Source organism: Rhea pennata, chromosome 2 (assembly GCF_028389875.1).
Source record: "Rhea pennata isolate bPtePen1 chromosome 2, bPtePen1.pri, whole genome shotgun sequence".
Taxonomy (NCBI): Eukaryota; Metazoa; Chordata; class Aves; order Rheiformes; family Rheidae; genus Rhea; species Rhea pennata.
Window position 1 is genome coordinate 98,144,317 of NC_084664.1, and position 27,513 is coordinate 98,171,829.

At 40.7% G+C, this 27,513-nt stretch overlaps 1 protein-coding gene across 1 annotated transcript; it reads right to left on the bottom strand.

The window, feature by feature from the left end:
• Positions 1 to 227: 227 nt before the first annotated feature.
• On the bottom strand, positions 228 to 25,630 carry LY86 (lymphocyte antigen 86). The gene is made up of 5 exons (XM_062568067.1): positions 25,396 to 25,630; positions 10,848 to 10,934; positions 9,178 to 9,306; positions 2,968 to 3,020; positions 228 to 988 (listed from the first exon to the last, which is right to left on the bottom strand). Exons 1-5 carry the CDS (start codon positions 25,514 to 25,516, stop codon positions 893 to 895), a joined length of 486 nt encoding a protein of 161 aa, XP_062424051.1. The 5' UTR covers positions 25,517 to 25,630; the 3' UTR covers positions 228 to 892.
• Between the last annotated feature and the right edge of the window lie 1,883 nt (positions 25,631 to 27,513).

The window sequence follows — 27,513 nt, forward strand, 5'->3', positions numbered from 1 at the left end:
TGTGACTGTGCGTACTTCTTTTGGGGCTCTGTTCTTAAAGCAGAGAATACTTTGTCCACTGCTAATATAAAATGTGGATTGATGTGACTAATGTTTCAAAAAAAATTTTTTTTAAGGATGGAGCAAGAATTTAATGCATTTCACTTGTTTTCCTCTATCTTTTCTTCCAGTTTGTTTTTTCTCCTTAAATTTTTGAATGATCTTAGACATAAATGAGGAAAAAAGTATTCTTTCATTATGAATTTATTGATAAGCAAGTAGAGCACATAGCTTAGAAACAGAATGATTCATGTGTTGCTAAAAAAACATTAAAAAAAGAAATCAAAGTAGACTCTTGAAGACTGAAGTGATACAAGTCCAATGACTGGATGTAGAGCACTGACAAAAAAGGCATGTTCATCCTATTTGGTCTTTATTTAGTGGCTGTAACAAAATCTATACCAACGGAGGCTCCAGGCAGTCCTTATGAAGTCTGAAAATGTTGAGTGCATTAACTATACAATAGTTAATTCATATGAAAGTTGTCTTTAGCATGTGTTAGAAATGGTTGCCTCCATGACTCATTGCAAAATATTGTTTAGGCTCATATCTGTTCTGTCTGGTACTGTTTTCATCCGAGACCAGCATATTGGTATCAACAGCTATTTGCAGCTGTATATGTTAGAAGCAAAAAGTGGGCTAGAGTGTGCATTTAGAGGCAAGATTACCACTAGAGGGTCTACTGACTTTTTGAAATGAGAGACTTATAAAGAGAAATAGCAACCAAACCACCATGTGGGAATTATTTCCTTTAGAATCATTGTAGCGTGCAGCTAGCTCACTCGCCTTGAACAGTTTTGGTGATCTGTAACTTTAATGAAATGGGTTTGGCCACATTGTTTATTTGCTGCTGCTAATAATAGTCTAAATAATTTTTCACAGTGAAATCAGCACAAGCGACAGTGAGGTGATCTTCATTAGTCAGCACTGCTGAAACAGTGTAGTCTCCCTGTATGAGACAAACATAAAGCAAGAGATTAGCTCACAAGTAGTAAATAACTGCTGCTGCTTCTATTGAGGAGTCCTCTTCCTCATAAATAATACTTTTCCCATCAAATCTCTCTGAAATCTTTGCAATCCAATGTGTTTCAGTACTGGTCCATATTTTCTGCCAAAAGATTCTCATCAGGAATATCAATGCTGATAGCACAAGAAAATCAAAATTAAAACAGAGGGAGAGGAACAAAATCTGATGTGTAAAAATTCCTTCTGAACCTGTGTAGTTTCTCGTGCTCTTTATGAACAACCACAGTATGGCATGTGCTATGTACTAATCAGAAAGGGAAGAAGGGCTCAGCTGTCTGACAGTTCTCTTGTTCCAGGCTTGTAGTTTAGTCTGTACACTGTTATCAGTTTGTACAAATTTTTATAGAAGATAACATTTTGTGTGTGTGTGTGTGTGTAGATGACTATCTGTGATGAATTACTATATAATAAAACTAGAGGGAGCTTAATTTCAAACTTTGTTGTTAAGTGTACTAGTAATTCCTTTTGTGGGAAAATTTATATCACTGCAGTGCAAAAATCTCAACCTTAAAGATGCTATGGCCTTTTTTTTTTTTTTTTTAATTAGTCAAAACTACTCTCTTCAGATGTTTGGAGAAGGAGACGTGCTAGGAGAATACACTCTGCATTGCTCGAACTGCAGCATTTCCTTCTGTTTTCTTAGGAGTGCAGAGGGGAGAGCCTTGGAAAGTGGAAGTTGTGGTTGATGCTATCAGTGCAGGAAGGAAGGAAGGCTCTCACTGAAGGAAGACTGAGATATGTGAGATGTTAGCTCTTACAGAGGCTTGATCCTCCAAGAAACAGCCATTCTTGTGCATGTCTCAGCAAGCCCAGCTCTCCGGGACTTATGTTCTCAATCTGTTTCCCCATTTTGATCCTATCTTCTCCTTTTCATGTGTCTGGATCAAGCTAGTCCTGAGCAGGTCCCAGACCTTCTTCGAAGCTGTGACGTTAGGTTTTGTCAGCTGCTGAAGGTCTGAGTAAATCTAAGAGGATGTTTGACTGACCACCTGGACTGCAAGCTTTGATGGTGGTGATTGATTCTTTCTCCCCCACATTCTCAACCAGATGCCTTGATGGTCTATATCTTACCCTCTCCCTTTCAATCTAATCTCTTCAGGTACCTGGCTAAAAATTCCTTGTTAGTCACTAGTCAGACATAGGTTCAAGTTGTGCCCAGTTAAGAGAGATGGCGATGTTTTCAGCATTTAGGACCTGTCTTGCTTTGCAATGTGATTTGATTGGGGTTTAGGAAGGAAATTTAGTTCAGTGTGGAGAAGGCTGCTCAAAAAGAGCACCCTTGATGGATAAACAGGAAACTCAATATCAGCAGTGCCTAGAGCAACCTTTCACCTTTCTGAGAAATTCACCTCTTATATGAAGGCTCCATGAGTCCAGAAAAAAGTGTTCTTAGGCCCCATAACTTGTACTGCCAGTAGCAACTTAGAGGGGATCTATCTTTAGATCTAACACTGTATATCTACCCTGGAACAAGTACAATTGCAATAGTTATCTAAATAGCCTCTATAGCCAGTGAGGGTGAATGAGCTTCTCCAAATTGTTAAGCTCACTGATGAGCAAGCTGAATTGCAGCGCTAGTGTCTCAGGAATCCTTTGGAGGAGCTGCTTTGTTTGTTGCCAGTTTAAGAGTAATGGTGGGCACTAATAAAAGAACTAAATGGCCCCATGGCCGAGAGTTCCACTGTCCTGAGAAAACCCATCTCTCTCGCGTAATGATGAATCTCGTAGTGCCTTAATCAAAGCTCTTCATTTCATATTGAAAAAGATGTCATGTGCATGTTACCAGGTCCTGTGTGCTAGCTGGGAGAGCCTCAAATATGCTAACGTGATTGCTTGTAGTATCCTGACCATACCCCATATAGAAAATCCTTCCGTCTTGGGGCACAGCTGTGACAAACTTACCTGTGGGATTTCTTTGATTCCCAATGTGACTGGCCCCTCATAGTAGATGTGTTCTGAAAGGCAAATATGATGATAGGTGGTTAGATACTGTGACACTCATGAAGGAAACAAGCAGCTGATAGTAGCTGTTGTTTTGTAATAGTACTTTAAAGTTCTCTAATGACTATAGAAATACAATGTACTTGTACATAGTCTTGCAACAGCCCTTCTGAGAGAAATGTCAGGACATGTGCTGTCTTGTGGGGAAGGCGCGGCCTTGGCTCAAGGAGCAAATGCAATCCCCTTCTGAGAGGAGGAAGGGGACATGGTTTTGCCCAACAATGTAGATGTTCCTGTGTCACTGTGCATTCTACAAACAGGAAAATTAAAGGGGCTGAAGTTACGAGACACACGTCCTTTAGCATGATCTGTAAATCCATGCTTCTGCCTGTTAAGCAACTGGAGCTGCAAGAGTTGAACTACACTTACTTGGAAATTTTTAGAAAAAATGTCTGAGATGAGTGCTTCTGTATGTGTAGGCTTCCGAATGCTTGTGGAACATGACCTTAAAGTAATAAGAACATGTCTATCTTACTGTTGAGAGAGCATTCACTAAGAAGCTGCATGATGTGCTAAAGCCAACACAAGCTGTGTCGGTGACTGGAATAGAACCCAGGAGTCCCACCTTCAAATCTTCATCTCCCTCATTGATAGACATGCCTTTTCCTTACTGTTGAAGAAAGGTTAATTTCAGCACTACTAGAGAATTCACAAGCTCTTCTGTAGTCTTGGTTGAAAATAAAATTCTTCTGTGTTTCAATACAGTTTTTTTTTTTTTTTTTTTTTTTTTTTTACAACTTGCCTTGCACAAGTCAGAGAGAACTCAAAGTACTGTTTTAGGATTCTCTTTTGCAGATGTCATGAAATATTCTTTACTTTGACAGTGACAGAGGAGTAAGCATTTCACCATATTTATCTGAGTTACTTCTAGAAGGCTGTTTTAGTCCAGTCTCACTCTGTACTGCCTTAAATTGCTCCCTGTTAAAGGCTTACAAGGGGTTTTGTCTCGTTTATGTCCCATGGTCCATTCTGCCTTGCAAGAGGTATCCAGTTTAGGTAAGTTCTGCATCCACAGACCATCTTCCTCATGCATACATGAAATATTAGTTAATGACTTTAACAGACTTAAACATGTCCTACACCTTTGCATTAGTGAGGAGTTTGTTGAAGGTCATGCCATGTTGATCCTGGGAGGTGGAGCAGTTGGATAACTTCCCCTGAAAAACCTTTTACGAAAGCAGAGGCTAGAATCAGTATGTTCTGGCTTGTTACTCTCAAACTGATTAACTACAGCGCTCAGAAGCTCTGCTCCCTTTACTCTCTGCTTTTCTGGCCACGTTGCCTGGACTATATGAAGTTTTTCAAAGAGTGGTTGCCATCACTGTTTGCTTCCACGCACGAAGCAAGAGTCCTGGAGTCTGACACATCTCTGCTGCAGAGTGGTGACTCAAGATTTTAAAAATATAGCACAACCCACTTCTCAGTTCACAACTTACTAGAGTCTAAGTGGGAGTTAGAGACACTGTAGGCTGCACAACTTGTGCGTTGAGTGACTCCCCTGGGATTTTGGCTGTAGATATGCTGATGTCTGATAAGGCATATTGTGAGCTGCCCCATCAGAGTGAGTGTGTGGCCAGCGCAATGCAAGGGCCCATGGTTTGTATGCACAAAATGGCCCTCTTTCAGTGAAGAGCCTAAAAAAGGCCTTGTTTGAGAGGCAGAAAGGCAACCTCTCCCTCAGTCAGCTCTGAGTCCCACAAATCCTGGACAATAGCACAGGATAGTGAAGAGGAAACTGGGCAACTAAACAACCATCTCTTCCCTTGAAATCCTTCTCCGGTGGGACATGGAAACTCTTTTTGGCTCAGGTGACTCATTAGGGTCCTACCAAGGCCATCAGAAAGCAGTCCAGAATCTCAACATAAAGCAGCAGCATTCAAGCTCTGCAAAGCCTATATTTCAAAATGAAATAGGTGGCAGTGCTTACAGTTGTCAGCTAGGCCTCTAGAAAACCCTTGTGACTCTCCTTGTTTCTAGCATGGGAAAAGGGATTGTTCTCCTTGGAAAGTACCTGTCCTACAAAAAGCTTTAATTTTCAGCTACTTGAAGCCTGCCAGGAAATGACATTGATCAGTATATCTGCTGAATTTTATTGTCTATACTCTTTTCTGATTGTAATAATGTTCTCAGTGTGCACGTTGGCTCGATGCACGGGCCTTAAGGAGCTCCAATGTTCTTCTCAAACAGAGCTTTCTGCTGTAACTCCAGAAGGGTACACATACTTCAGGCTTTAAGGACTGTAACTTATCACCGTGTCCTTCATACAGTCATATGTTTTTGCATCCTCCTTTAAAAGAGGATGAACACATCTGTTGCAGTAAGTGTAACTATCACAAACACTGGACCCAGCTCATTGAATGAATTGTGTGGTCTTTTTAGAGCCTTTCTGTCCAAACTCGGATGCTTTTATAGCTGCAAAAATATGTGACTATATATTTATCTATATAGATATGTTTATATATATTTATGTTATTGAGAGCAACCTAAATCAGGACTACATTTTTCTAAATAAGAAGTTCCTCATGTCTTTATTTGTGTGCTTGCAAGTTATGGCATCTGTCAGTGTGCTATAGTCAGTGATATGCTTAGCCTACCTTCCATGTTCTTCCATGCTCTTTTTCATAAAGACTTAAGGTGATTTCTAGAACATCCTGGAAAATATTTCTAATGTACTGCTGATTTTGGATGATGCCATTGTATATTTTGGAGCAGATTTTCACTATTATTTCTTATCCAAAGTAACTTAGCCCTTTTCCTTGCCACTGAATTCCCTAGAAGCTTCCAGTCTGAAGCAGAGCTTTCAAATGTGAGTAAGAACTTCCTGAGGATTACTTCAAGTTACTAGTTATCATTTATCATGAAGATGCCTCTCACTCCTGACAAAACACCTATAATGAAATTCTCACTCCTCTTTCTCAGATCTTCCTTGCACTGAAAATCTTTAAACGTTCTCACACTCTTGTACTATATAAAGGCCTTGTACATCTGCACCCACCTCTTCCTTTTTCTGCATTTTAAATCTTTTTAGAACTTAAATGCTCCATGTTGGAGTTCTTCTAGGACACGATCTTGCACCCATACAACTCTGACACAAAACTTCTGTGAATTTTAGGGACGCTGGAATGATCTGAATAACTGCCAGCTATAAATATATAGTTGGATGAGAAAAATCTATATAAATATATAGATGAGTGAGAAGAAACATGCACTCTCTTTACTGGGGAGGAAAAAGTGAGTTGAAGGGGCTACAGAAGACAGCAATTTATATCAGTCCAAGACCTGACTTTGTGGTGTAGTTGCTTCCTCGCAAACATGTACCTAAACTGTCAAAGTGGTACCCAGTTCTGTAATTCATGCCCCATTCTCTGTTTTTATTTGCAAATGCCATTTTAGAAACATAGGTACTGCAACACCTAACCAAATGAGGCAATGGTGTAACGTAAAAAAAATGCAGGTCCAGAGTTAGGGGTGTTTTTTGTTTAGTTCGACAGGATGCACAAGGAACTGTGCAAGTCCTCTGATGGTGCCTTTATCAGTAGAGGCTGAGACAAAATTTGTGGACTTGCAGAGTATCTGAGTATCTTTCAGCAGGAAGGTTTTTTTTAAGCCTGCAGGTTGTGTTTAGTGCATTGCTTAATATTACCATACTAGGTATGTTTCTCTGATTTTTGTGATTGCATTGGAAATCTGTTAAATCTTATGCAACTATATTCTTTGGAGGAAATGTGGAGTAACCAGCTCTTCCTACTAATAAAGCAGAAGAGCTAAGCTCAAGTTATACCACAAAGCTGTTTTTGTTGTTGTTGTTCTTAAATGGGAAATGGCCCACTTCCTTGCAACCTTTGAGCTTGCAACTTTAGAACAGGGTTATGTTGGAAAGAAAAAGGTCTTGGAATCCTGTTTAAAAGACCTAATGAGCTGTGCCAGATGTGACCTTTGCTTAAAATAAATAGTAAATATGTTAGGGAAACATCCAGCTGTATTAGTTCTTCTAAAATTTTTCCAGTTGTGGCAAAGTTGCAGCATTATAAAATAGCAGAGAAAAATTCCCACATCCAGCTCTTGTAAATCTCTTTTGCTTGTAACTTCTGTTCCACTTGTCAGCACAAGCAGACCAATAAAGCCTGCAGCAAAACTATGCTCTGTTGTTTTGGGGTAGGGAGGCATGCACCATTTTTGTCCTCCTTGTGATGGCCAACAAATTCTGTGTGGAATTACAAACTCAGGTCAGCTCTCTGTTGGAAATGTTGCCTGTACAACAGGGAAAATAGGACTTGGCATGAACAACTTCAGTTGAAAGGGCTATCTACTCTTCACCTTTGCTAGGCTACATACTTGACCATTCACAATGTAGTCCTTTCTGCATAGGTTTTAGGTCAAATTTATGCTATCACGCTCAAACCATGGCTGTGCTGAGTTGCCTCAAACTGCTTTTCAATTCACTTCATTGCCCTATAACATAGATTAAAATCAAATGTCAACTAATTAAAAAGTACCACAGTTTCAGTTTGAACCCTAGTGGTTTGAAAAACTTCACTTTCCCACTGTGACTTAATTACTAAATAAAAATAGTTATTGAACAAGATGGCATATTTTAAAAAGTGTGTGGCAGAGGTCCTCGCACTAACTTAGGGATGCTTCTAAATGAAGATACATGGTACCATTTAAACAACCAGCTATGGTTTTATATCATAATGTACTTCAATTAGTAGAAACAATCCCCTGCCAGTCTAAGATTAAGGACTTGGAAACCCCAGGAGAATTTGGCTTTGTGGCATAATGTGTGAGTAGCAGTTTGTGCTTGGCTCAGGATTGACTCTGCTTCTCCTTAATGTATTCTCTAAAGGGTGTTATTAAGTACTTCATCAGAGTAAGACAGCTTTTCAGTAGGTCTGTGGGTGTTTTTTTTCCCCTTATAATTCAATGCACAATTGAAGAAGTCTCTAAATTTAATTTTTGTGTCTATCTATCTGACTTACAGGATTTATATAATTGCTTGCTCATGCAGCATTTTTCTATTATTCTTTGTGGTATTTCTGTGTTATGTGAAATGTCTTAGTGATTTTCCAGGGCCTGTCTTAGCAGCAGTGCTGTGCACAGTTGTCAAATCCGTAGCCCTTGTGCATGAATTATTGCAGGGGTATTGTGATGGAGATGCAAGTGAATGGAAAGGAAGTGGAGTTTCTGAAACTAACTGGCTCTCTAACAACTCTGTGATAAACTTCCCTGCACTTCTACTTGTTAGTTTTAAAACGAGCCTAAAGAGATGATTATGATATAAGGAAGAAGAAGGACTTCACAGTGCACAGTGACCATTTAAGAACTGCTGGTATTACAGTCCAGAGGCATGACTGCAATTCTTCTGGAAGCACCATAGCTAGCTTAATACAACTTGGTTTGGCTAAGATATTGAGATGCTTATGGCAGTGGGGACCTCAGGGTGTCCAGGCCCACCTGGCAAGAGTCAGGATAGCCAATGCTACTGTAAAATAACTTGGCTGCTTTAGGTTAGCAAGCCTGAACTGAAATCACAGCTTCTGACTACAGCATAGACAAGGGTTGAGCTGAAACAAGACTGAAACCGTAGATAGTATCAAATATTACCTTGGTCCAAAGATCCTTAAGAACTGCCTTCAAGGACAGGAAGCATTACTTGCTTAATAATAAAGAACTTGTTCAGAACTTGTTTGTGCAGCCCTTCCTTTGACAAAAATAAAGACCAGTTTTTTTATATATATATATGTATGTATGTATGTATGTGTATATATATGTGTGTATATATGTATATGTGTGTGTGTATATATATATACATATATATGTATGGGTTACAAGCCTCTCTGTGGAATGGGGTAACATTACCATAGTATTTCTTATGAAAATCTAATCTAATGTGTGTGCATTACTGTGATTAAAAAAAAATGTGAGCATATTAAGGAAAAAGAGGGCTCTAAAATTAAAACATCTCTGTCCTACTGTGATTCTGTCATACATTAACATGCCGTTGAAATAAATAGAACGTTATGTTGCATTGGTGCATTCAGCAGCACAGTGGGCACATCCTGCCTGCAATGCTCAGTAGCCATCAAACATTTAGAGTGCTACCTAAATTACCTCCTTTCTTCTTTCCACAGAAAACAAGCTGAGGATTATCTGGCTCACAAAGTGACTCTGAGTAGCTTAAGACGGTCTTCCCATTTATGATCAGGTTAATCTTCACATACAATTGCTTGATGCTGTGTCCTATGCACAAAACAGGAAGAGAGCTCAGGGAAAGTACAAGGGTAAACAAATTAATTATTTTACTTTTTAAAAGATTTCATTTTTTTTCCCTCTGATGCTTAAGCAATTGTGTATTTTTGCTTCACTGAAACTCCTGATATGTAGAAATTTATGCTTCAGAGACAGATCGGTAAATCTCCTAAAGTAAATCCAAGAGACATAATAGCTCTATCTTTATTGTTAAATAAACTATGCCAGAGACCATTCTCTGACTCTGAGCCCAACTGGCATGGTAAAGCTTGTGTCCATACACCTGAAATCTCTTTCTTCCCTCCTGCCCTCCAGCAGAGTGGCTGTATCTGGTTTGTGCATTGGGAACAGCCCAGGAGGCCTGTGCCTGCTGCCTGGGAGAGCAATAGCTCGGCTGAGCAAAACTGTGCTGGGGACCAGCCTAAGCAATGCTGGGAGCTCATCTGCTTGCACCAGTGCCCTGGGCCTGTATCTGCACGGCTGGTGAGGCTACTGGATTTAGAGGGGAGCCCTTGTAATCTGAGCTGGTAGAAAGGGATTTGCAAATGCCCATCACTGATTCGGAGGCCTGTTTCACTTTGGCGCCCCCTGAAAACCAGTGCTCCCAGGCAAAGGGCAGCACCTCCCTGGTCTTTCCTACTGAGAGTCTTCTGCATGCAAGGAAGCATTCTTAAGGGCTATGAGAGGGTGGCAAACAAACTCGTTGTCAGCCCAGGGAGCATACAACAACTTGAGCCAAATCTCTCATATTTATATTCTAGTAGTATTTAGAGGCTCCAGGTGAGGTAGGGGCCTAAAGTGTTGCAAGAAGCATTGCTTGTCCATGTAAGGCTAGAGTCACAAGTCAAGCTATACCTTATATTTACTTGTACACCCAGCCCCTTAACTCAAGGGCAGTTCTGCTTTTGACCTTCAACTGGCAATCAGTCAAGGACTGCACGGTATATTTTCAGCTAGCCCACTCGATGAGCTGATGGCATGGCAGTGCATTGCCTCAGGCTAGCGGTACTGGTGCTCTGACGCCCCAGTGCTTCCCAGCAGTGGTCCCTATGTGCCCAGGAAGGGTGGAGAGGTCCTCCTGCTTCACTCCTTGGAATCCCTGCAGCAGTTCAGTTTGGTCTTTCTCCTTGAAGGGTTAGCCATGGGGATTTGGAGAGCATTGTCAAGTGGGCACAAAAGTCTGACTGCTATAGCTGTCTCACTCAGACTATTTCAAGATGACTTAGACATGAAGAAAAGCTGTATAGCAGCTGTCACCTTGGCAAGCTTATATCCATATGTACAGACAAAGGGTAGGAGCAGAGTGAGGGCCCAGAAAGTAGACATGGCCTACCCAAGGTCACACAGAAGGTTTAAGGCAGAGCTGAGAAAAGAACTGACATTTCTCTGGTCCCACACGACGCTCTTAGTTTTGAAATTTCTCAGAAATTCATTATTTGTCAGACATTCAGACACTCTTACTTGCTTCTGAATACCAGCGCTCACATAGTGGATTACCTGTTTATGGCATGAGGAAACAGTGATTCACTTACTTAGGATTATGGCAGCTCTGATGTTAAAGGTGTGGGATGTGATATCAGAACATTTGTCAATGCTGAAAGCAAAATCTTGCTGAGGATCTGTCGGAAGATAGAAGGCAATGGGTAACCAGTTGTATTTTTAATGAGATACTGATGGCATAGTGAGGAACAACGAAACTATGCGATTGTTATGAAACTCAAATTACTTGTTTCTTTGAAACTCTCCAAGATCTGCTCAAAGCTCTCATGCCCTGTATTTAATCACTACTTCTGTCTTTCCTGCCCCTTTAATCTGAACTTCATTCAGCAGACAGCCTAAGTGTGGCTAAAACCTGCTGTATGGAAAAAGAGACAAGGAGGGAGTTTGGGGAAAGCAAATTCACCAGGTTGGGTTCTCATTCAACACTAAAGCCCTAGCACAGGTACTCTTTTCAGGCTCTGCATATCTCCATTCCTTGCTCAGCTGTGACGAGCACTTTATGATGATGATGATGTTTTTTAGTTTGTTTATATTACAGGATGGCTTGGTGAGGCTCTCTGGGAAACTGAATCCTGAAGTGGGATGAAAAGTCTAAAATTAAAAGAAAATAGTGTGCCTGAGATCCTGCAATATTTCCTGCTGCATCCACCATCATGTAATATTTCTAACCCAGGAAGACATCTTCCTTTCTGGGAGATGTTAGCAGAGTGGGAGGCCAAGGAAGCCCAATGGCTGATGATTGACATGAATGTGGTTGTTACCAGTTTCCACAGCAGCCCTTTCTCAGCACGAAGCTGCCAAAACTCTTGCACAAACACAACATTTCTCTACTTCCGCCTTCTTCCTTGCTTGCCCTCAGGAATCATCTTCCCTTAAACTCTTTGGGGCTTTTTGAAGGCTTGTCAGTGTGTCACTCTCTGATGACAGCTGTCATCAACAACCAATAGCTCAGTTGCCACCAGAGCTGCTGCAATGAAAGGCATTTACCAGATTTACCAAACTGTGGCTGGAGATGGAAAATTTGGCCAGTTTGACTACATGTCATCCAACCCATGGATGTGTGCTATGGCAAAGCCTCAAGGGTTGATATAGGCAAATGTTTGGTCCTTACAGTGGTTTCCAGCCTGGCCTGTGCATCCCACTTCCCTTTCTGAGGAAACCAGAAAGCTATGGGGGTGTACCTAGGCATGACTATGGCACACGCAGGAGCAGCTGTGGGCTCCTCAGTTTAGATAAAGCTGGTTGTGAGAAAATATAGACTTGGGAATTGAATTCTGTTTCTAAACTTGTATTTTGAGATAAACTTCTCAGTGAATTGAAAATAACAGTTTGGGAGAATTTTACTTTGATGCTGCAGTGAAACTTGAGTCAAGAATGTCTGTTATGAGGCTAAGCTAATGTGTCTATAGTGTGTTAGCTCCCTGTTTCACTGTATTTTTACAGTGGTCTTCTACACCTGTAGAAGCCCGTAGGGAACAAGCATGGGTGGCTAAAGCCTACTTGCTGAGAGGAGAGCATGAAATGAATGAAGGAGCCAGGATGAGCTGGGTGTGGGGGGTCCAGCTAAGCCCATCTCTCCAGCACTGGTATTATCTGTGTTTCCAAAAGGAGCTCCCAAGTCTTAAGTTCTGATAAATTTAGCTAGCTAAAGAAGAGAGATCAAAATGACTGTTGTTTCCCACAGCTCTGTTCCCCTGTGCTACATTTTCTCCTCCACACCAAAAAAAAAAAAAAAAAAAAAAAAGTCTCTGCAGTTGCACAGTCAGTCGGGGCGAAAAGGTGGCACCTGGAGTTGTTTATGAGCTACTCAAGCATGACAAGGGTCAGATGGTTGTCTCATCTCCCTTTCCATATTCCTGCCAGTTCCTGCTTTGCTGTTGCAGCTTCAAAAGTTGATGCAACCAAGTAGAAAAGCAGTTTCCTGCTCCAGCCGGAAATAGTGTCAAACTTCTCTTTTCTCTGGGGCAGTTATGCCTGCTAACCTTCTGGTCTCTAGCAACCCTCAGGGTTTGGTTTCCGCTTTCCTCTGGACTTCTGCAAGAGCCCCTCTCATTTCTGTATTTAGCATGTGGTGTGATGATAAAGCTCAGGAAGCAGCTGCTCGGATTCTGAGCAAATTGGATGTTGATGCCTGCAAACACTGCTGGTTGTCAAATTAGTAAAATTGTCGGGTCTGTAATTTCCAGAGGGGGCTATGGTGACAAAACAGCACTGCAACGTATAAATGCTCTTTTGCTTTTGAAAGAGACTAAATGGTGCTTTAGTCAGCAAACTGAATTGTGGTATTAGGGTAGAAATTTAAAAATTTAGCTGAAAATTTCCCATCAATAAATCCATTTGAATGGGAAGGGGTAGTTCATAAAACCAAGCTGCCTTAGAAAGCATGAACTTTGTATGAAGAACCTGAACTTCACAGTGGTTTAGTTTGGATATCTTATGAGCCTCTCCTTTCCTATAGGTTGCACTCTTTGGCCAGATTACTTCCTTCATGGGGCACTGTAGCCTTGAGTCTCTCCTGCTGTACCACTGAGATGCAGCATAGAGGGACTCTGGTGCATCCAGAAGAGTATTTCCTGATCCCCAGAGAGGGCAAAGGTATGGAAGCACTTGTATGAGAAACTCCAGCAGAATTTGTGAATTAGGGCAAGTGGATTTTGTGTTGCTGAGAATTGTAAACTTTTCCACTGGCAAAAGAAACCTCAATTAATTTTCTTACTATTTTTCTGTGGAAATTCAGGCTATCCCTTTCCAATCTGACAAGTTAGACGCCATTGTGTATGTGGAGGCCTCCTGCTGAAATCAGCCGAAAGGATGGCTTTATTGCAAAAGCCATGGTGCCAGAGTCTAGACTCCAAAACAAGTAGGCAGAATGTGTGCAGCTAAATGTAAATTAAATAATGTAGTGTATTTTTACCATTTGATAAGTGAAGATGTCTGTAAATTCAGCTGCAGCTGTGCATTATGATCAGAGTTAGTGTGCTATGCTCCTCTTCTAAACATTGAGGTGTCCCTCATCTGTGGCAAAGCAACTTGAAGTAGTTGCCATTTTCGTGTTTCATTTCAGATGCACAACTATGAGTCACTGTGTGTCTCTTATGGAGGTTTAATACTTATTCTTTCTTGTTTCCCTCAATCTGAAGTGAGCTGGTTAGACTGAAAAAAAATACATGTTATGTCTTTCACATGTGCAGAGCAATAACATTTACCATTAAATCTCTAAAATATGTGGGGCTGCCCTTCAGCCTTCCACTTCCCTGCAGCATTTCATAGTGCACAGTACTGTATGTTCCCAGACTTCCCTCCACCCACTCCCTTCAATCTGCTACCTCTTCCATAATTAAAGCTAGAAACTCTTCAACTGGTTGCAGAGTTTTGCTTTTCCAGTTAAGCTCTGATATGTTACCAAGACTTAAAATGATGCTGGAAATTTTGCAAACATGTTGAGATTGAGCAGTAGAAATGTGCTTATTGGGGTAAAAAAGAGCATTTTTAATGACTCTGTATTTTTGTATGAGAAGGGCTTTTGCTGCAACATTTGCAGCTGGCAAGGAAGTGCTTAGGAGTAAGATTTTGATTCAAGTTTCTTTCTAGATACTTCTAAAAACCTTTCAGGTGACTGCTTCCAGAAAGAGGCAAGTCTTCATCTTTTGTAACTAATCAATTTGTTGTAAGATCTCTTAGAATCATTATCTGAATTCAGTGCGGTGGCTAATGCTGAGCTTTCACCTGTATCCAGCACTGAATGCACAGCTTTCACTAAAGACCAGCTCCTGTAGTACAACCCACTCTGAGAGAGGTAAATTTGGGATGTCCCTGGCATCCTGCCATGGATTACCCAGCACTTAGGATAGTGCCAGGTGACCCCAGGCATCCCACCTCCTGTTTCACCCTTTGCTAAATACTGTGGTGGAGATCTCTTGCAATATTGGCTTGGTACATGGTTTTCCTTGCATGCTGCTTTTAGAGGCACCATTGTGCAAGATTTCAGCTTGGCTTAATATTGTGAAGCACTAGCAGAGATTAGTTTGGCTGGATTATTCTAGAAGACTGAGCAGACAGGAGTAGTACTGGTTAGATGCTCAAAGAAGTTCCTGAACTTTTCTTGCTTTCCCTGCTCTCATTCTTTATGGAAAGTCTTGTCCTAATTAAATAAGTTCAGATAGATCTGTAGTAGTGTATATGTGATCCTCCTGGCTGCAAGCCTGGTACCTTTGATGGAGGTTATTACTCCCACAACAGGAACACCAGAAGGGAATGCAGTTTCATGCCTCAGTTCTTGCAGTTGACGGGTTGAGCTGGCAGCTCCAGCTGAACATGGGTGTGTACTGAGACCAGGGACTGTGAGCTGGGGCAGCCGATACACCACACATGTCCCATCTGCCTGCTGTGCCATGGGAGTGGTGATCTCCAGCAGGGAGATGGAGAGGGCAGCTGGGAATGATAATGTGCTAACCCGCTACAGCTAAATCCCTCAGAGCCTGCTTGCCAGACCACTAACAGGGCATTACAGAAACCCTGTGGCCAGATGGGAAGCACCTGCTCTAGGAATTTTGCTGGGCTGTTCTAGAAAAGCATCTGTCTTTTATTCTTCTCTTTCCTTCCCACCCCCTTATATTCTCTACTGGGTTTACTCTTATTTGAATCTCCACTAAAATCTCATTGATTCCCTACAAGTATGAAAATCAGTGATATAACTGAATAAAAGAAGTGAGCAAGCAAGCTTTGCTTGCAAGAGTTCACATCTGTAAGCTTGCAGTGGTGAGAATACTCTCCAATTTAATCATGTCTGAGTCTTTCAAAATTGCTCTTTTAGGAGTGGGTAAGCAGCAGAATTCAATGGAGTGACATAACTGCACTTTGTTAGGGTCATATAAGGATAGACTAGTGCTAGAGGAGCTGGAAATTAGCACAAGGAAGAATCATATTTAGTAATTACCCAACACTCCCCACCTTGAAAGCTCTTAGTAAAATTAACTCATTAGTCCTTACAACATTCAAGGTGATGAAAGCAGAGGGAAAGAATGAGGAACTGTTTGGGATCCCAGACTTGATGTATTCACTTAATGCTTTCCTTTTAATGTTTATTTAAGTAATTTAACCTGAATGCTCAAGCTTATATTTGATACTGTGAAGTTTGTTTCTAAGGTACTGAGAAAGAAGCACTAGCTGAAGCAGAAAGTCCCCAGTTATGCATCTAGATTTTACTGAACGTCTGTTCTATGTACCTCCCTCTGGGCTTGCCTTCACTTCACACCACTGCCATGTTCAGACATGGCTGGGAGGAACAGAGGGACCTCTTTTCAGAGGAAGAGCAAACTAAATTGTAAGATACATGTTGGCAGTGTTGCCTGATAGTAGCTTGTCATGATTGGGATGCTGTATCCCAAGACCCTCACCTCAGAGACATGACCAACTTTGGGCTTTTGCTTACTTTAGGCAGGCACTCTGGCTTCCTGTGCAGAAGTGTCAATATGTTTGATCTCCTCTGTCTCATATCTTTGTGGCTTGCTTAGACAACATGGACATAAAGGAATAGGAAAATAACAGTTAATGTATCCTGAACATCTTGGGGACTACAGACTGGGGATTCCCCATTACAAACAGTGCTATCAACTTGTGGCATCTGATATCTGCTGAAACTTGTAGCTCTTAGAGACAAGTAACTGAGTAATTTTGCTTCCTTTTTGATAAACCTTCCCTGACTGTAGAGAGAAGCCTGAAGATTTGGTCTCAGTACAGTCTGTAAGCTAAAAAACCCTTAGAACATGCGTAAGATAAAATACATTTTTTTAAAAAAAAATGTTCATGTGATATTTGAATCAGTTCCTCTCCTCTGACAAAAATATTGAATACACTGGCAATACAGGTAGCAGTTATGTACAGTTTGGTTAGATAAAGGTGCAGGCATTACTGGCCTGGATTTATAGCCCTAGTTTTGGAGGCAGGTGATTCCAGAGTCTTATGCAGTTAATTTAGATAAAGGAGTAAGTTTCAGTGTCTTACTGTTTCAAAGGAAATGCATTGCTGAGTATAACTCAAGTCTGATTTTGAAAATATTCAGAAACAATAACTCAGAAGGTTGGTAGCATCTCTAAATGTGTTGCTGGGACTATAATCACAAGAGCAAAAGTACTTGAGATGTAAGGAACCAGTGTGGGTTGTTGGGCTAAGTCCATATTGAAAGGCTTACAGTGTAGCAGAAGGAGAAGAAAATGATAGATTTGTCCTGGAATAAAGCAGAGGTCAGCTAGTGGCAACCTGCAGCCGTGGACCTGCGGTGTGGTCAGCACTCTGTGAAGGCAGCAGATGTGAGGAGCTCTCTGAAGCTGGAGGGCTATTTCTGGGGCTAGAGGTGTCCCTGGCCTGCATAGTGTCCTTGCCGAAGACTTAACTTGGGCCTCCCTGCCTTCTTCTGCCCATAAGATTTTTCTTGATATTGGGCTTGTTAGAGTTGTTCACAAGGGCTAGAGGTGTGGGCAATGTCTCAAGGTTGGTTAGATGGAGACTTTCTTTGATTCTGCCGGTGGTGGTATTTGGAAAGGGAGATTGCAATGCTTTGTGTTATACAACAAAGCTTCATCTAAGCCTGTTTGAGAAGACAAAACTGAAAGATGCTGGGTTTCAGAGACAGCAGATACAGATCTGTATTTGTATTTGATAATCCTGATATGTCCTAGTTAGCTTGAGAGAGAAAGGGAGGCAGGGCAGGCTTCAGTTACAGTGGTTTAACAAGAAAATACTGCATTAATTTGGGCCCAGCGGGGAATGTATTAGAGCGAGAAACTCTTTGTTCTTCTCTTCTGTTGGTAAGAAAATACTATGCTCTGCATGAGTAAGATGCATACAATAACTGCCTGTATTCCTGTTCAGATCTGTCTCTTCTGTCTTTGGGTGGTTTTATAACATTCTTTATATTGTTCTACCTAAGACAGAGAGATCTCTGGACATCAGCAGTTGACACTGTGACTGCAGATTCACAACAGACCTACACATTTGTGTCAGAAATAGAACCAAACATTACTAGAAACTATGCTGCTGTTAGACACATGCCATGCTCTAGGATAGCAGGCTGATTAAACAGAACAGTAATTAGCAGCTTATAAATGGATGAAATGTTCCTATTTTCCCAGGATGGCTTGAAATCCACTGCAGGAGTGTGACAGTAAGCTATAATTAGAAAGGTATGCTCAGTCTGCTAAGGAAACTAGCTGGATTCCCACCTGCCTAATTGCTGTTGGATCATTTGACAGAAGTCATCCATCTTTAGGTGAAGAGGAAAACGGTGCATTGAATTAATTTGTGGTAGCTTTCAAGATCCTAGCTTTTGGCAACTGGAAGCTATCCTGAGTTTAAAAGCGGCATCTGGGACAGATCAGAAGTTTTGGATTCAGTATGTGATGGTTTTGTACAGGATTTTGGACATCTTGTCCCTGATGGGCACTATGCTACCTCAGTTTTATGTTGCCATAAGTCTTCTTGAAGTTGATGTACTGACACCAACCTGCAATAATGTGGAAGTCTTCGGGAAGGTTGTTTTCTGAGTGAGCTTTCTTCTTTCTTAGATTATTCTGGATGTTTTGGCAGACTGATATTAAACTGCTGGGAGAATCCTAGCTCTTACCTCGCCTTTCTTTTGGTAAGCTGTAAGGATTATAGTGTCCAGAACTATTTTGGGCCTTAATGACATCTCTAGATGAGATGATGTGGCAATGTCAGGAAAGCCTAGTAATGCTTCCTATGCTTACCAGGAACACTTTATACCTGAGCACTTATGAGACCCTGTGGTTTGTTCTTGCTCCTAACTTGATGCGGTGAAGGTACCTTTTGATAATTTCCACTTCATGCAACACAGGAAGCTAATCTCAAAGTTTTATCATATTGTTGATATAGGAGTGATTCACCTGTTTAGTAAATTAACTGCTTCCTCCATAAAGACTCAAATTCTGCATGCAATAGCAAATGACGGTTCTGTCTGGCCCACAGTATTTCTTGACTGTAATGCAATATAATGTTTTATGCGTATGCTTATCCTATCTATTTGCAATGGGGAGAACATATTTTTCTACAACTTGCATTGTGGACTGCTACCCCTCCTGCTTGTGATACCTTAGCAGCTCTCAGTGGCTACAGCAGTTGAAGACATAGCAAAAGTCATAATTTGGAAATTGTGTCTGCTAGTGGGATTTAACAACTAGAGATAAGAAGCAGGGACTGTCACACATATGCAGCCATCTCTTTGTGATACATGATGCAGGACCTTCATTGCTTTGATGAGGAAATGGGCACTGTGGGCACTGGGAATAAATCTTTGAGAACAAAACTAAAAAGGAAAATTTAAAATGTAGTGAGGGAAGGACAATTGAGGTTAATTCTCTCCACCCCTATACTCAGTGAAAGCATTAATATTGATCTTGCTAAATGGTTCGAAGTTTAGATATTGTACCTAATGTTTTGGCCAAAGTACCTTGGAGGTATGAAATTGTCTCCCATTCCTCCTTAACATTACATTTCAGAACTTACTGAGTATTCCTCTTGCTCTGAAAGAAGAGGTAGAATTAAATTAGGGGCACCTAGAGAGGTCACTTCAGAAAAGAAAATTTTAATTCTTTCTGATGGAGTGGAGAATGAAACGGATCAGGTAGTTTTAATTTGTGGAGGGACCAAAACTTTATGGGAAGATTTACGTGTGCACTCACATCCATGTTACCTTGATTTTTATGGTAGCTTCAGTTCGTTAGGATGTGATGCCAGGAATACACTTGACAACATCTATCCTTCCCTCTGGAATAAGAATAAGGTATACCAGATGGGCAGCCAGGCTATGACACTAAGAGGGCTTGGACAGAGCAAACAAAAAAAAAATGTTTTCAAGTGAAATTCTTAAGTTCTTTGATTGTTTGCCCATTAGAAATCTATGCAACAAAAGATCAGAGGGGAGCTGGTGTCATGTGGCTTTAAATAATTTAGAAGCAGAAGCAATTTCTGGAGACTGCTTGAGGGAAATAAATAAATAAGTCCAAGAGAAGCATCTGGCTCAATCCATCTGCCAAAAACAAAGAATAATGGAAAAAGAACCTCTTTTACCAAGTGTCTTGGATAACATTTGCCCTGAAGATACATGAGGTGAGAGTTTTTGCAGACTTTCCTTTGCCAGTGAAAGCTATCAGATTACTTATATCCTTTAACTAAAGGATGTAAGTGTGTGGCCAGGGAATGCATATCTGGAGGAAAAGGGACCAGCAGACTGGTTTAACATGGGTTAGCTTAGAAAACAGAAACTGATTTGCTAAGTTAGTTCTACAGTGATGAGGATTTAGCAAGGTTATGTACAGATTGGTGTTGCTGAATGACCAGGGATGGGTGTTACCGATCTATTAAAAAGAATGGGTGAGGGGATATTAAGTGAAATAGTATGTTTGACCTCTTAATGTGTGGGAGAAAGAATGTGATGGGCTGACTCTGTGAGCTGGACATCAGTAAGACTGAAACTATTCAGTATTGACAGAGAAATTATCAGGAAATTGTAATTTATATAGTCTATCAATCTCTGCTTTTATTTCTTTCTTAGCACTCAAAAACCACCTCAAATCAGAGTTTAACAAGAGGGCATCTATACTGAGCTATCTGAGAAGGCCAGATTCTACAGCAGAGTCTACCCTGTTGACTTCCAGCAACCATATTAAGAGAAATCAGAATCTGAGATCACAGGTTCAAGGAAAGACATTCCAATGAGAGTTTATCTGTTAGGATAATCCAGTGCAAGCTCATAGTGAAGTGGGCACTGTTCTTGTTTCCTACTGCACCATTGTAGGATAGGAATCAACTTCATGGAAGTGACCCTGCTTGAAGTGTGGCATAATGCCATGCAGGTGGTTGTGGAACTCACTGGACATACGTTCAGTCTAACTTTGCTCTGCTCAGGAAAGGGCATTGGCGTACAAAAATAGCTCCCAAAAGAGGAGCAGAAGACCCTGCAACTACGTCTAGCAGAAGTCATTAATTAAAGCAAATACTTGTGCATGTTGCTAAATATGTTTTGCGTTTTTTTTTTATTATTGTTTTTATTCTGTGGATACGCAACCATAAAACTGGAAAAAAGGGTGCAGTCACTTTCCTGTTTAGGTTCTGGAGGCTGAAATGGATACGGATTGACTTTTCCTTTCGTGAAACTTCAGCTGATGGCTATTAGTCTTGCTTTGGATCAAAACAGAAAAAAAAAATGCAAACAAAAAGTCAGACATGAATTGGGAAATCTGTTTGTGTCTGATAGCCAGAAATCCCATGTGGTCTGAACAGTGTTTTATAAACCCTAGGGAATATCCTTCAAGATGTCATCTCCAAATCCTACTACTTTGACTCTCCTGAAGATCTCCCTGAAATTCCCTGTTTATTCCTCCTGGGCATAGAGAACACAGTCCTTAATGGTAGATGCTCTCCAGACCCTTTCTAAGAACCTCCTACCTTCTAGCCAGCTTCTCTGCATTGTTGAGAAACCTCCAATTTCAAGCACCAGGCAGCTCTGAAATCTCTGCGGTCATAATCTAAACGTAGAGCTTTATTAATCGCTGAGCATACCAGTCCAGGTATGTGGGCTGAAACAAAATTTGTTGACCTAGACCCAACTAACTTAATGAAAGATAGCTGTAAAAACAGTTGGAAAATATCTTCTAGAGATCTGCAGCAGCAATCTCTTGCTTTACCCTATGGAAAAGGCCTCGTTTGAATGCTACATTGTAATAGTGTTTTCATGGCTAATTAACAGAGTGCCACAATTAAGCTTATATGAATGGTCTAGAAGCAGGAGCAGGTAGACACTTCAAAGAGTTTTATTTTGTACTCTCTTACTGCCTTGCACTTTCAAGGAGATGCCTAACACTCAAACAGTGCTGGAATCTGCTCTTGGCGCTTAGCTGGTTTTACCTTTCTGACTTTCCCATCCCAGAGAGCTGCCTTTAAAATGTAACTGGAAAGATCAAAAGCATGATTACTGTAGAAATCACTGTGAAATTAAAAGGGATGGGAATCAGCCATTTGTATAGCAGATTCTTTTCATGTCTCTGCATAGACTTGCCAATTATGGTTCTCTTTTCTCAGTTAGAGATGTTAACCTGCACCACTTTTATCTTAGGATCCCTGCCCAGGTTTCTAAAGTGATTTGTGGTCATTTGAGATCTTCCTTCATTTTTGTCACTTATTTCTGAGAGGAAGAGTGGCTCTAATGGGAAATGTCTATCTGTTTATAGACTGTCTCAGTGTTCTCTCTTGTGGTTATACAGAGGAGGCAGTATACTGTCTATTTACTTTACTTCTAGACCACCCATCTCTCAGTCTGAGTTCCTTGCCATGGATTTGAGAATTTTCTTCTGATTTCTTTTTGATCTTTTTTTTCCAAGGGCATGTGACAGTTGGTCATTAGGATCTCTTCCAGCCCTTTCTTATGCTGGATGAGCTGAGGTCCTGCATCCCTCAACGTTTAGTCTTACATAGGTAGGTAGGAATGGGATTTGTGGTGAGATACCCCCAAATATATATACCCTCAAATATATATACCCCCAAATGCCTCAGGTTTCCATTCTATGGTATTCAAAATATGGAGTGAGAGTGGCAGCTCAGTGCATGCCTGTATCCTACACCTTTACAGATGTAGAATGCAGCTAAGGCAAGCACTTGGAACAGAGATATGGGAATGGCTCCTGGGCACAGAAAGTTGCTACTCTTTGTCCATCCATTTTCAGTTTCCCTACCTAAGCTTTTATTCTACCTTTATCACAATTATATTAACTCATATTTTTGGCTTTGTGCATATTTTTACTGCCTTATAGGAGAGGATCTGACAAACTGCAAAGCAAAAATGAACACTTAGCTTCACTTTAAATGCTCAGACTGAACTCTCAATCTGCTGATAGAAGGCATTCAGCCCCCAAAATGAAGTTATGGAGTACTCAACTAAAATTCTCTTGCCCTCCTTAAATTTTACCTAATTCTGTCCTGAGTCACTGATATTATTCTAGAATTTATAACAACAACAGTAGAGGTGAAATCCTGACCCTCTTGAAGCCAACAGGGAATGCTTTTCACTGAGATTTCATACTGGAAACCCTGATGTAGGATTTGTATCCCAAAATGCATCATTCTCTGGCATCTTCAGAAGAGCAGGAAATGCCACAAGAATTTCTCAGACTGAAGGGACATGCAGGTAGAGAATTTTTACAGAGGTTGACTAACATTTATGTTGAGATTGTATGCCCTCAGTCTGGAGTCAGCTTAACGTAAATGTTTATTTTTCATTTTGCAATTTATCTTTACCTTACCATTGTTCTTCAGTAATTTGTCAGAACACCCTGTGTAGCTACTAATTAGGAGTTACCATAGTCCCTCTTCCCCACCTCTGGTCTATGAGTTAGGAAGCTACTCCACCTTTTTTAATTCCACGCTAACACCCTGCAGAATGAACAACCCTGTGGTTTTGGAACATTCTTTTCTCTGAAGTATCTAAAGTGGCCTAGCATTGATGCCGTGTCTGCAGACATTGCAAAGCTGTTGTGAGAAGATTTGCTGAGAAAGCATCTTTGTCAAAAGCAGGCGCTAGCATACCTGTTCTCCTCTGGGTGAGAGTAGCTGATGGGACGCATGTAAAGAATGAAGCTAGGTTCTGCCCACCTAGTTGTGGATCACGCTGAAATAATTTGGGGAAAAAGCTTCCCCTCTCCTCAGAGAGCAATCAAAGCATTTGGCGCTATTGCAGACTGTCCAGTGAAAAACTGTAAAAGCAGCATCTTCTCTGAAAGGAGGAATATGGACTAATTTATTTGTTTTTTTTTTTCCCTCTGATTGGAAGACTGTCTATAGATTTTTGGGCTCAGCCCAGAACACTATAATTTTTCTGTGTTATACAAACTACCAGACTATAAACTGGAGCTGAGATGCAGACATGCATCCTGGTCTGGTAACAGGTATGGAAAAAGGCAGGGCAGACCATTGGGATGGCAGCTGGGAGTATTGCCACAAATGAATCTGCAAGAGCTGTCAGGAGAGAAGGATCAGGCTTCAAAAAAAGAATTTGATTTAATTCGATCATTGTTTCTACATCTGTGTAATCCTCTCACCTTCTGTAGCTGTGCCCAAGAGAACAGAAACTCTCTCTCACGTTGAGACCTGACCTGCGTTATGTCCGTCTTGAGAAGCACAGCTTCTCAAGCTGTGAACTCCTTCTGAATGAATGTACCTGTTACCTTTCTGTGCATGGCAAACTAAAATAACTGATATAGGAGCTCTAAACAAATGCATTTTGTTAGTGAGCCCAGTGGCGTACATGGTAAGAAGCAATGCCTGACCGACACGTGCCCAGCAGACAAATTTCATCATAATTTGAATCAGCTGGAGCGTGTGCCTCTGTGTCAAAACATCTCATGCTAAGTGAGACCTGTTGAGGGAATGGAATTAATTTATACAATGAATTCTCGCTAAAATAAGGGTAATAGCAAAGTTTGTATTCAATATCTAATTAATTATTTTCCTAATACAGGACATCCATTTATAAAATGTGAAGCCTGACTTTGTTCTCCTGGGAGCAAGCGAGTAAAGAACTGCATTACAAATATTTATTTACTTCTGTTGTCCCTCACTGGCTTTATTTTTAAGGGTGTGCAAAACTGCATGAAAGCTCCACAGGAGAAAAAGCCCCTTGGGAAATGCTTTGTATCTGGATGAATTGGAAAAACAAACTCTAGGGTGCTCATTTGTCATGAATCACTTTTCACATCACGTGCGGAAAATGAATGAGGCGTCTGTGAATCTAATTCCCTTTGTCCCAGTTGTAAAGCAGATCAGCACAATAGGGGAGGCACGAGGCCAGTAAAGCAACGGAGCTGGAAAGCAGGCACCATTCAGTGAATTCATTTTCAGTCATTGCAGTGCCGCTTGCTCCTTTTCTTCTCTACAGATTTAAAGAACAAACAAACCCTACTGTCCCTGGGAAATGCCTCTGGTAAGTGCTGCTGAAGTCTCACTAAGCATGGTGGCAACGTCTGAGAACACGATTCCTTCCTTCTGTCACACCAGGTCCCTTGTCACTAAGTGGGAGGACAGAAAACACATCACCACTGCCTGAGCACACATTATGAAAACAGCAGATCAGTGCATTGAAGATTCGGTGTCATTTGAGGGGTGAAAAGGTAAAGATTCAAAGTCTACCTCTTTTTTTTGTTTGCTTGTTTATTTTCAGTTCTTTTTTTTTTTTTTTTTTTTTTTTTTTTTTTTTTTTTACCCTAGCTTTAAGATACAAATCCCAGTTTTCTCTTTCATGCTGAATTGGAGCTATTTTTGACAGCTGTTATTAATCTGAATTTGGTTACAGTATATCCTCTCTGTTATCTTTCAACTAAATACAGTCAGATTTCTGTGTGTGTGTCAAACAAATCAGTTATATTTGGAAGACTAAAAGCATTCTAACTACCAAATGCAGTGCTTGCCTGGAAGTACAGCCCTTCTATTCATCGCCTGGTTTATAAGCTTCTCTCACTGTGCAAGAACCACTTTGTTGCCCAGCTAAAAAGAAAATGGAAATTTTAAAAGTCTCACCACAGCTTTTGTAATATATTTCCAAGTCTTTCTCTTTGCAGACTGTGTGCGTAGGCCATTCTGTGCTGGCACTGATGTAGAGCAGGACAACGAGGAGCACGAGGACATTGGATGTCTTCATGATGGTGGTGGTGGTAATTTGCAGAATTACTTCTTTCTGTCTCTCACTAACCCTCTGTGGAGGGAGGTTTTCTGTTCCTTTTTCTCCAAGGGAGACTGGAGTTACTACATTCACGCCTGTAGAAGGGTTAAGCGAGCCACTGCAGCCTGTAGCTTACCACAATGTGGTATAAACAAAAAGCTAATCAGAACTGGAGGGTGCTACTTCCGTGTGCTTAGACTTCTGCTTTCTGTTTCTCATTAGCTTCAACTAATGACAAATGAGCTAATCACACCTACTCGCTGCACCGCATAGCACAGCTTTCGTGCCTGCTGGAACAATATAGCAAACTTTAGGTTTTCCTTCACTGTCATTTTCTTCTCTTGAAGTCAAAACATTTAGGTCGAGGCTTCAGACAAGCTTAATTACCCCTTCTGGCTGCAAAACGTTGTGAACCAAATTGGCCCATCTTAATTACATGAAGGAGTACCAATTTTTGCAAGGCGGCCAGTCTGGTTTCTGTGTTCCTTTTGGCAACAAATCTCTGTGCTAGAAGAAAGGGAGGTTTGTCTGATAAAACTGACTCACCAAACAACCAAGTCTTGAAACTTTTAGAAATGAATCCTTTCTGCTTAACTATGCTAAAATTTGCATTTTCATTCATTTGATTTGACAATTCTTAAGAATGTATTACTTAACAGTAAACTCAGGTAAACCTAGACAGCTGGTTCTTTTCCTTCTTTTTTCTGGTTATTTAACTGCCCACTACTAACAATGTGCATTTGGCATTCAGGCTAGCTTTTTTTTAAGCTATGCTGTGTGCAAAAATTAGCGGATGTTGCAGATGGCAAGAAATGATCAATACGGAAGGGAGGGAGTATTGCTTCATCTCCAGCAAACTTCTGCGATTCAGGATTTGGAATAGAATTTCAAAATGCAGTTGCCAGAAGGACTTTCTTGAACAAGGCGACTACTGGAAAAAACCTATAAGCTTAGTTCAACCCTGAAGTAAATGTCTGCAATACTCTTCTCCGAGATGGAGACAAGGAGAAGTTTTCTGTAGCATGGCAAAGTTGGGTAAAACATTGCTTTGGCTATCTCAGTCTTTTTTGCTGTGAAGGCTACAGGTATCATTTATTCTGCCACTGAGTAAAGCTGAAGGAGACAAAGCCCATACACCTTAGCAAACAGAAAAGCATCTTACAAGATCACTAGGGAGTAACACTAAAAACTAGAGTCATTCCTGAGGTGAAATCTTGGCCTGAATGAAGGTAATAAAAGTAATCCTGTAGATTAAGAAGAGAGCCAAAATTTTAATAGTGATATATTAAATATAAAAACCAATTCAATGCAATCCAAGAGACCTTACTTTGAATAATGAGGTTCAGGCCCACTTCATGTTTTTGGATACTATCATAATGGTAAATTGTACATCCAGAGCCAGAGTGGGAAGCCAAGGAACTGTCTTTATGTACTTTATGAACATATGTACTAGTCACGTAAAGAGATTTGGGGTTACAGATCTGTCTGCTTTGAATGGACTTTTGGTCATCCTCAGCCAATAGCTGATAAAAGCAAGTGAAATTGCGTAGGAAATAATAAGGAGAGATAATGTCTAGGATTGCTGGAGTACATGTAAACTTAAATCATGTAAAGTAAAAGTCCCTTCCCGCTAAAGTCTACAAGGGCAGTTAAAACTGGATATAGCAATTTATTACAAAATGCAAAGCAGTGTGGATTAGGCAGTGTGAGAGTATAACTACAGGATTTTTTTTTTGAATGACATCATCACAGTCCTTAATTTAAAATGCCAGCTTAATGCTCAATAACAATAAACAAAGTAAATCAAACGATAGGGCAAATACTTGAGAGAGAGAGATCCACTGGAGATCACTATATAGACAAATCATGTTAGGCTCATGACCTCTCTTGAGATGAAAGCTTTTGAAAGGTGGGAAAGTATGTGTGAGAAATATCAAGTATGCTTGCTCTGCCCTTACTCCTCTCTGCATGTCAGC